This window comes from Leptidea sinapis, chromosome 22, assembly GCF_905404315.1.
Source record: "Leptidea sinapis chromosome 22, ilLepSina1.1, whole genome shotgun sequence".
Classification (NCBI taxonomy): domain Eukaryota; kingdom Metazoa; phylum Arthropoda; class Insecta; order Lepidoptera; family Pieridae; genus Leptidea; species Leptidea sinapis.
The window spans coordinates 3,478,411-3,489,950 of record NC_066286.1 but is presented as its reverse complement, the minus strand read 5'-3'; the positions used below and the strand labels follow the sequence as shown (position 1 = coordinate 3,489,950).

At 35.0% G+C, this 11,540-nt stretch overlaps 1 protein-coding gene across 1 annotated transcript in view; it reads right to left on the bottom strand.

The window, feature by feature from the left end:
- Positions 1–4,593: 4,593 nt before the first annotated feature.
- LOC126970960 (uncharacterized) overlaps positions 4,594–11,540 on the bottom strand; it is a 61,238-nt gene continuing 54,291 nt past the window's right edge. Inside the window, exon 8 of the mRNA XM_050817104.1 lies at positions 4,594–10,981. Coding sequence (XP_050673061.1) covers positions 9,129–10,981 — 1,853 coding nt within the window. The 3' untranslated portion in view covers positions 4,594–9,128. The remainder of the gene's footprint in view (positions 10,982–11,540) is intronic.

The following is an 11,540-nucleotide window of genomic DNA, read 5'->3' as shown; positions in this document are numbered from 1 at the left end:
TGGGACTTTATTATAGAAGTGTATACATTTACCCTTATAGCTATTATGTATTTTATGAAGCCTACTAGAATTAGTTACAATCAATCAATCAAATCACTATTAAGAGCAAAAAGGTGACGATTTTTGTGAACGTATATTAAATTTTCATAAATGTACTGACAATGAACAGTCATAATATTTATTTCTTCAAATTTTTCTTCGAGAGACTGTCTTTAACCAAGCTGATACATAGAACGAACAGCTCTCTTTTGCAGAGCAAACACTATCAATGTCAGCAGCATGACCCCATAGTCAAATACCGTATGTCCTGATGCTGTGAAAATAATTGAAGTACACTAATCGTACTCTGTAATCTTTCTAACGGCATATGCCGCAGAGCTGAGTCTATCTGCTAGATGGGCAATATGTGGACCCCATCAATGAATGAAGCTTTTTATCTAACGTGATACCCAAGAAGACCGTAGTTGCCATTTGGTTCCATAAATATTTCACATCGTTTGGCCCAGATGTTTCATTTTATGAACATTCATATTTACGTGGATGATGATATTGTTTACGTGGACGATGTAACTTTATTTTGTTTACAGCTTTTTTACAAGTTTTCATTAAGGTTGATTATATAATCTTATTATTAGCCTTTGTCCCCATAAGTGGGTCTTAGGCAACCTGTCTTTCAAGGCTAACAAATATTCTTCACGATATTTCATTATCTCTCAAGAACGTGAAATAGAGTTTCGAACAACATTTTGTCGGGGGAAGGTGTACGCAATTTTTATGAAGCCCAGTTTCTTCGAAGTCAATTTGGCTTTGCTTTCCCTAAGGGCAAGATTTGTTTCCCTTCGGATGAGCCCAGTGCTTGCGGCGCGGTTGCATTAGCCTATGTGATGCTACAGGGCATGGATATTTTTATACAAAGCTCTGTACTACTGATCAGTGGCAGATCACAGCTCTAGTTCGATACTTCCGTTAAAGCAGCATCGGACTGCAAAAAACAGGCGTATTGAAATTGGGTTGTGGCGCTGCGCTAAAAGGATCCTAACTGTAAAGTCCTCAAGAGGAAATATAACCGTGCCTCCAGATTCTTTAAGCGGGAAATCGCCCGTGCGAAATCGAAGCATGTCGTCAAAATCGGCGAGCAGCTTTCCAGTTACCCGACTGGAACACGCACGTTCTGGTCGTTGTCGAAAGCTGCTCTTGGTAACTTCAACCAGCCGTCCCTGCCGCCTCTGCTAATGAGGAATTACACACTCGCCCATCCAAAAAAGAACTCGACTCTTCACAACCACGGAAAAGCGTTCCTAGAGGGTCGTAGACAGAGACGTGATAACTATCAGGATGTGTAGTCAGCAGAAGATCTAGTAAGAACGGTATGTGGCTATCCACATCCGGGAGCCGCGTTGGCGACTCAACCAATTGGGACAGACCATACGCCAATGCAAAATTATGCACACATCGCTCTGCGTAGACTGTGGTGCGTGAGCCAAGCCATTCGACATTGCCCGTTGAAATCACCCTCGTTCTCGACACTTACCTAACCTGACCTATGCGAAACATGCACTAGGCCGCTACTTCACGCCGGTATTCTTTCTGTGCGAGTGTGATAATTAACCCGGACGAGTCTGGCCCTATTGTGCTGACGTCATACGGATGGATAACGGCAGGGTGACTCTCCCACTTCTTAAAAACTCTTAGTCGCCTCTTACGACACCCTTGAGCTTGCGACTCCCTTATTCTTAAAAAACCAGCTGCCCATGAACATCCGCAATGCTAGAAGTCCAGATCTTTGCGTGCCTTTTAAGTAGGATATGCTCTAAGTGTGAAGTGCCCCCATAAAGACTTTGTTTTAATCGATTGGTCCCTGGTAGTACCCATAAAGCTTTCATTTAAGGGCGTCTCTAAATGCACTGTGACTGTGCAATCATCAAAATAATTGTTACAAGTTATTGGAAGGAGTTTAAAATTGAAGCAAATGACAATCCTTTTTTATTAATCTATACTCTTCATATATCTTCTGTCAAATAAACTAACTCTTCTTCTTCCAGGACAATCTCAACCTTAGAGGGCCTTTAGGCACAAAGTTTTTAAGATAACCATGACGTATCGTCCTGTAATCACCGCTCAATGAAGTTCATTCTATTGTTTGTTTGTAGATGGGAGAAAGTTCTTTGAAAATCACATTGTACCTACAAGAATACCACGCGTCGAGATGTTGAGAAGTTTGTGGCCTGTGGTACGATGGTGGTATTATTGAAAAATAAAACAAATCGATATTATTAAGTCTTCATTTATTGTGAAGTTTTCACCTAATAATATAGATACAATATAATGTAATAAGCTTACATCGCATTACTGTATAGTTCCTTAAAGATAAACTTCACTATTACCGACCACAAATGTTTTGACTAATAGTTAGAAATGCAACCTCTTATAAAATATACTAGAGACATTGCAATGAAGACGATTCTCCCAGAATATTGCGTCTTTAACTCGTTTATTTCAATATTTTTATTACAAAAATTTCTGCCTCAATGAATAAAATTCTATTAACGATGGAAAACTTTAAAGAAGAATCTATTCGTACCTATTTGAACTCAACTTACAGTAAAAATCAATGATGTTTAGTTCGTTTGTAATATAATATATTAGAAAAGCGTCTAAAATTATTGAGCCAGAGACAAAATATTCGGGGAGTCACGGAGAAATGACAACAAATAAGGCTAGGGTGCACCAACTAACTTAAGCAATAACAAAAATGTTAAAATACCGGCAAAATATGCATTGTGTCATTGTTATCGTTTATAAATATGATATTGTCTTGATATTTTTAACTTTAACCATGCCAAGGAATACGATGATTGAACACTGTAACTGCAATAGCTAATATGATGCATCCCTACAAGTGGTACACTGAAGTAACAGTAAAGGCACCTAAGAAAAATAAGACAAAATTTAATAACAATTAAATGTGGTCGGCTTACATCTAAGGGTCGGAAAAGGCAGACTGTTTTGAGGCTATACGGGTTAAAATGTGTAAGGAATGTTGTATAATATAATATGGATTATAATTTAAAGAAGAAATTTCTATAATTTGATTCTGCGGTTATTTAAAATGCCTGTGTTTACAATTTCAATATACTTTTTTGAGATGGAACATTAAATGACAACTAGTTCTTTATTTTACTTGGCCACCTATACGTAGTTATTATTTTTTATATTTTTAAAGATCATCTGTTATACTATTGATTGCAACCATGGAACCAACCAATTTAAACTGAATCTTTTCGTGCTTTAATTTGCTGTGATTACAAATGAGGGACAAAAATTTTCAAGGTATCTCACGTAGTTTTCAAGGGGATGTCTGCTCTCGCAGTAACAACAGTTATTAGTGAATTTAAAAATGGTTGAAATGGCCTAAAGGTTGACTTCAGACCCGGCCAATAAAAATCTGCAGTGACACATGGAAACGTCGGCAGGTTAGTGTGTCTATTGCGGGATACTAGACTCTACTCATCAGAAGATACAGACTGAACTGAAGGTTGGATGACGAGCACTTTTATCGAATTGGGCGTTGATCTGCGGAAATCCTGATGAGAAAGCTCATGGTCGCGTCATCGGAGTTTACTTGCGAGATCGAATTAGAAATGAGGAGGTCCGTAGGAGAAACAAAGTCGCCGAAATAGCGCAAATGATAGCGAAACTGAAGTGGCAGTGGGCAGAGCACATAGCTCGACGGATACAGTGTCGGTATGCCCCCACAAGATGGACCGACGATCTGGTCAATGTCGCCGGAATACGTTAGATGAGGGCAGCACCGACCGTCATGGAGATCTTCGGGGGAGGGAGGCTTTGTCCAGCAGGTGATTGCGTAAATCCAATATTATCCTTATTTTGTGACATTTCTTTAGTGTAAATACCGCTAAGATTTGTCTCTAATCGATTCGACATTTGTTTCTCGAAGTCTGAATCTCAAGAGTCTCGTGCCAGAATTTGGCAAGTCAACATCTATCGATTAAAGACTAATTTTAGCGGTATTTACACACAAGAAATCTCACCACAACGGGATGCTAAAGTTATCCTCGCACGAAAAGGCAAGCCACGCTCATTCATGGATGTCTTGCAGTTGATGTCGTAGCTGTGGACCAGTGGCATTAGTTTATATTGCAGATTGTAGAACAGTTACCAGTGAATGGTATTACGAAGTTAGCATACCTCAAGCTTTCCCACTATTACATTGTCTCTATTGGAAGCGCCCAAAGCGCGGCTTCTTGAAATAATTTTTCACCAAGATATCCCCCGCTCGAATAGCTGATAGAAAATTCAACTACCAACAATTTCGGGACTACAAATGCAACCATTCTTCTGGTTTATCCGAATGAATAAACCATGGTGCACATACACTTTACTCATATTCTTACTATTTTTCATTTTAGTGACTATTTTTTGGAACAGCCCAGGTATATCCAACTGTAGCAAATACCAGGTATATATTTATATATGTAACAACAGCAACGATTTGGACAAACCGTAAGTGAAATGTACCATTAAATAAATACTGTTAAAGTTCGTTATTATTAAAGTTAAAACTCAATTACACGCATTTTATTCTTTTATTCACAGAGTCTCACGAAATGTGTAGATACATAGGCATTTATTAAAATATCCGAACAGAACACCTAAGAGTATAGAAATATTTAGAAATAGAGCGCGTGCCTAATTCTGCTGTGATATAAATTCTAGTTAGGTACATCCTGCTTATGGACTAACAAAACTTAGTGGAATTTACAATATCGATATTAATTAATTGATAAAATTTACTATAAACCTTCGTAATAAGTTTTAATATTTAAATAGTTTAAAAAAACACCGATTTAATTGTTGATTCAAAATATTTATGACTACTTTTCGTTGACATGTATTGTATTAAGCGTATCCGAAGGCGGCGCTCTATTTCTTATTCATAATATATTCCAATAAACTGAAAGTCTTCGAAGTTCCATTGTTAATTAAATTAACTATAGGTTATGTAAAAATTGAAGTATCATGAGTAAGCAATTGTGTCCAATATTATGATACTGTATATATTATCACAGACAAGCCGATGTGGAAACAATACGCAATAAATGAATCTATTACCTATAACTGTATTTTAGACTATTTTATTTACAAATGTACTGAATATTTCAATATTAGAATTCATTACCTCGTTATTAATAGATACTTTGTGAATTTTGTCTCTATAAATACATTGAAATGATTCAACAAAATTTGATTATGTATCTTTTAATTTGAATGAGTTCTGAACGCTGACAAATATTATAAAATGTTTTTAATCCACATTTATGTGACATACATCGCTTATTGTCGCGCCCCTTGAGATTGTGGTACGGGGCACACGGCTGTGGTCAAGCGCATGGTCACAAATTATCACTTTCGAACCGAAATTTCTAATATGTAATTTTTATAGGAGTGACAGAACGTACAGATGATCTAGCATATTATGTGCTAAGTCGTAACGCAGCACAGAACGACTCAAGGCGATGCGTAGAGCTAAACAACCCCTGTCACACTGACACATGTCTCATGTGCTTGAAATTACACCGATATTCACACGTTTACAACCGCAACACCACACAACAAGTTTTCTGTTGTTGCCCCGGAGGAACACTGCACGTATAGTTCCAATATTGGTTGTAAGCTTAGCATAACCTTTGATTTCGTTTTTATATGACAACTCAAATTATGCTGAGGTTAAGCTAAGACAGGCCAATGCCAAATCTTAAGTCAAGTTGGCGTTGCATCACACTCACCTTAGTTGTACGTAAATAAAGTCCGAGCAATATCTAAGTACGCTCTATTGTTGTCTGCCTATGACTGTAGGTGCGGTCCGCGTATCCAACGATTTGTTCAATCGGTGCCAGAGTCGTATTTCTGGACGCCACATTTGACGCTTTGAACACGCACATCAGACACAGATAAACTGGGACGTAGGTTTCAGGTGGAGCGACATTTACGGTTCACTTATACAAGAGCGAATACCTATGTTCGAATTTTTGTAGTACGCGACTAAAGTGTAAGTAACTGCTGCCTTTTAAGCATAAAAATCATGCCGGTTGAAATATTAACGCTACAAGCAATTTGGTCACATAGAGATATATATATATAATTTTTATATTTCGTATTAAATATAATTATTACTTCTGTACTCTAAAATAAATTCTTTCATTATAAAGTATGGATATGATATGCTTTGAATGATCAGGAAATCAAGATAAGTGCTTTTGACATAACTACCATAGGTTATATTTGTACAAACTGGATTGGTAACGTTAAATATTGTGCTTTAACATGTTATAACTACAATAAATTATGTTATTTATATTCTATATATAGTATCCTATTGATAATATAAACCTTTCAATGTTTACCTTTGAGATTCGATTTCATAACTCGTGACAGACTGGGATGACAAAGGATGAAGTATATACCTGGATGTGACAAGCAAATAATAATACCGTGCTTGAAGAAGATACAACAGACAGTAAAACTGTTACGAATAAAAAGTATAAAACCAATATTGTGTAAATTTGTCAGAATTTCAGTTTTGCTTTGCAGTGAAGGTTCCAACCATCGTGTCGGTAATGCCCATAATGTATTTGTAAATTTGCATGTTTGAAAGTAACTTATGTGTTGAAATTAAATGCTAATGAAGTGTTGCATAAGTTAAACGTGAGTAATAATAACTAGTCTTAAGACTTATGGTGGTATGTTATATTGGCTTCAAAAGCAAATCATCAAACATAACCTTTCAAACAAATGTTTTCCAGTTAAAATATTGCTTGCCTTGCAATAAGATTAGTAGGATATTAATGTGATAAAGAAGAGATTAAAAAAAAATTAGTTAATTATCATCACCATAATCAGAATATAATGGAACCAAATCAGTAGTTAGTTCAAATTATGAATCTCGGAACAGAGGCGTAGTTTGTCCACCATGTTTTTTATGTCCACTGCTTTTTAATTTGTCGCTTGGGATCGCTTGTCCCTTTCAGGTGTCTGCGCATGAGAAATCCAGTACAATACTTCAGCCTAGGAAAAAAACATCGTAAAGTTTGTGATAAAAAACATGATTGGAAGATAATTGTATTTTATTTTAAAATCTCTGCTTTTTTATATAAATCTTGTATTTTCTTAGAAAACTACTTTTTCGTTATACTTAGGTCGTAATTCCATATCTATTATTTTATCTCGTCACAGGGCACATATCGCTATGTGCTTTAGATCGTAAGTTTTGTTAGGACTTTGATTTTAATAAGTTGCTATAATAAATAGCACAGACTAAAAATCAATCTTTGTACATATCTTAAGTGTTTAGTAAAAGGTAGATGATGCTGTTTAGTATAAGCTGATCCATCACTTATTTCCCATTAAAGAATCACGTTAAAGTTTACGATGGACCGGATTTCATAAATGTGTTTCTTCGTTTAAAAACACGGTTAACATTAAAAGGTTTATAACTGATATTATCATCTAGATTAAATTTAGTTTAATCTCACTTGAGTCTGACAATATAATTACACTACCTTAAGAAATATTTACACATATCCAAAGAATACGACAATTTGACTGTGAAAGCATTTAGCTGTATTAGGATCTCTTATCTTATTGAAATAATGAAATACGTAATTAGTTCATTCTTACGCCACTGAAATAAATATTTATAGACACTAAGTAAAAATTTATATAAAAATCAAAGCACGGACAACAACGCTTTACGCAATTATAATGTATTTGAATACCTATGTTACCGAGAGAATTCATTCTAAAAAGACATCAATAATAATTTCCCAGTAGCATAGTTCAAAGATAATAAATATTCATAAATATGAGTATTTGTACTTTCAAGTATTACATTTCTAGGTTTAAGTTTAACTTGTTTATTGGCGACATTATAAACAACTGAAAAAAATACGTAGTATTAAGTTGGTTTAATTCGTAGATTGACTATTTATTTAATTTATTTGAAGTTTCATAGGTTTTAATAACGTATATATAAGCATTGTTGACAGAAACAACCGTGAGCTAAATGTAATATGTTACCAAATTCTCTTTAATATGCTACTTTTTATAAAAAAATGAGTCTGTGTTATAAACAGTGTTTTGATTAAAAAAGTTCTATAATGTCGCCACTACAAAGACATAATATGTTAATACAAAATAATTACAATAAATGAGTTAAAATACGACCAAACGAAGACTTGTACAATTAATTAAAACGAGGCCAGCTCTCGATAATACTGAAAAGAATGTACAATGTACACGTTTATACCATTGTTCAGAACATAAATAAGTAACTAATTTGTTTAATTCGTTTGGATATGTTACACTTTGTTACATCTTAAATAATATGCATGTTATTGTCATAGAATAATTTAGCACATACAAGTGAAAAGTTATATCTTTATAGATCGTGTGGAAAAACGGTATAAAGTCATCGCTTTACGACTAATGTTGCAAGTATAACACGAGGTGTAGGATATTTTATAAGCTAAGTTAGCTTATATTACTTGAGCCACAGAAGTATATATTATATTATAATTAATTTTTACTATTTAAAGCTCTTAGTTTTCATTTTATGCGAGTTTCTATGATCGCATAGAATGCCGAAGGCCCGAATAACTCTTTATTCTAATATGGAGATAATAATATAATAGTTTTGCTAATTTCAAGTTGCATCGTTTATATATTTATGCTAATGTAGTCGTAATTTCTGTGTTTAATAAAGTAACTATAAAATTAACTATTGGAAGATGTGAAAATTTAGTATTTTAAGATGAGTAATTAATAGAAATATTTGGGTAGTTTAGGGTCCATTTGGATTAATTAGTATAACCGTTATAAGACTAGCATAAATTGATTACAATAAACGTTATAATACAAAAGCTTCGCTTTTGGCATTCGCATCATTTCATTTACAATTCAAATAACATCCGAACACTCTTCAACACTCGCTCAGAGTTCGTCAGAAAGGTCACTTTGATGTGATTGCACTAAGTGTTCTATTACAACTATTATATCTTTCATCTACATTAATAACTAGCAGTAAATCAACACAAAATCAGACAGTGTTCCTAAATAGTCCACACTTGAACTTTTTCAGCTATAACACACCAACTGGCTTGATCGTAATACGAAGACACCACATGAAGACTCTCTACGTACTTATCAATCAGTTGATCCAGTTCTCCTTTTTCAAAAACGTGGTAATATCGGTGGAAAGTCACTGCTCCTCCTTCGGAAGGTAAACTATCTGAACCATCACTTAAGGAAGGTAGAAGTGGAGCGTGATGTAACCTGGGATGGACAATGGGCATCGTCGTCGTCTCCTCTGATGATGATCTAGTTTCCAAGAACTTGCGGTCCTTCGAAGATTCGCTACAAGAAGGCAATGAAGCTAGACTGGCACATCCCAAGGAAGCAGTACTTCCTGTCTTATCCCTGCGACTCCAGTCGCTTCCAGCATAAGTATCACTAGATTCTATTGAAAACCCAGATTTCAATGGCGCAGTACTCGCACTCGATCTTGAAGTTATTGACTCAGGACTAATTTCCATTTTATCCAATTCACTAGAGTCTGTTGATTGCCCGACTTTTAATGACGACCTTTTGTCTGTGCTTGTACAAAGCGAATCTACGCTTATTTCTGACTCTAGCGAACAAGCTGTCTCAAGTGATTGGCTAGTATCGTAAGCACCAGAATCTATTGTGATTTCAGGGTTTCCGTTACTGGACGATATTGCACTGTCATCATCAGGATTCTTGTAATCAGTAATATCTGGCAGCTTATCATCTATAATAGGTTTCACGTTATACTGTATATTGGCACAGTTATTCAAAAATATATCTTCTTCGCTTGTTACTTTCATGGTTTTCTTTAATTCCCTGTATTTATTAATGATTGGATCCACATCCTTAGACCTTTTCTTACTTTTTGATTTAGAACAACATTTCGGGAATAGTTTATTTATATCTGTTTCTTGAGAATCCTGTAATGAAGTGAAAATTTTATGTTTATCTCCAAATTTCCCTATGTGCATACCATCAATACATTCTTTTGCATCTCCAAGATTTTGTAAACTATCGGAGAGCTCGTCCAATATTTTCTGAGTGTTTCTATCTTCTTCTTCCCGTTTGAGTCTGAGAGATATACTTCTTTCGCTGCTGCTACTGCTAGGAAGGTCAAAATCTTCTTCATTAATCCTTTTTGAGTACTGATCTATTTCCTGCAATAATTTTTCACTTAATTTCTCTGCAAACTCTGTCAAATGTTCATTATGATCTTCTTCAAGCCATTCTTCATCTTTAACTACCATATCTGACTTACATGTAACCAGAGGCTCATTAGCTTGAAGCTTATTGAAACTTTCTGACTTTGAAATGGATTTCTCGGAATCCGTACTCGATATTGAAATTGAATCGAAAGGCAAACGAGTGGGACTTCGATGAGTTTTTACATACGTTTCATCAAGCGATCGTCCTTCGGGCCGATTTGGCGATAATCTGTTCAAGCTCCACGTTGAATTACTTGTACTCCCTTGCTTTGGTGATCGATCTTTAGATCTGCGACCAGGCGATAGTCTCTCTAAGCTTGAGGAACTACCACTAGAACTAGTATGAGACTGAGATCTTGAATGATCTTCTAATATTCTTAGATCACCTGGTGATAATTTATTTAGACTCCAATTGCTACTGCTACTACTACTTGAAGCACCTTGAATGATCGACGTACCATCTGAGTTTTCAACCTTTTCTCTATTTTTTCGTTTGGCTCGAGGACTTGCTTGAATTGTTTTTTCACTTGTTTCCTCTACTGATTGCGATGGTGTAACTACTGGCTCAACAACATTTTCTGGAGCAGAAACCACGGGAGACTTTTGTGGTGTATTCAGTTCTTCGTTTTTTGATGGTATTTCAGGAGGCAAATCTGAAAATATTTAAGTTTAACGTAATGAACATTAATACACTTATATAACTACGTCATACAACTATGAAGCTGTTTTCGTAAGTATTAAAGTCTATCACAGGATTTAATTAAAATAGAAAAATTAATAAATACATACAGATTACGGTTGTGTATAGCTTTTTCACGGTGAAAGTTATAAATGTTATATAACTTAAATATTTATATAGTGATATATATACACTGCAAACATTCATTTGTTCATGTAGAGATACCCCTACGTATTGTTCCGTAATGTAAAAATGGATTGGATATAATAAACACTGAAGTTAATAATTTGAAATCCCTTTTTGTAAAAATATTTTTTTCTTTAACTTCTGTGATGGTTTAATTATAACTAATATTAGTTGTAATTAAAAGAGGTTAAAAGTAAAATTAGTGGTCCCCCACAGCCCCTGTACATGTGTATGTTAAGTAGTTGGTTGAAGAATTGTTATTTTTTATTGATGGGATACGAACCCGATATCATCGCTCTGTGCCCGTCATATTGAGACTTAAAATTTAATGTCTCAGGTAATTGTAA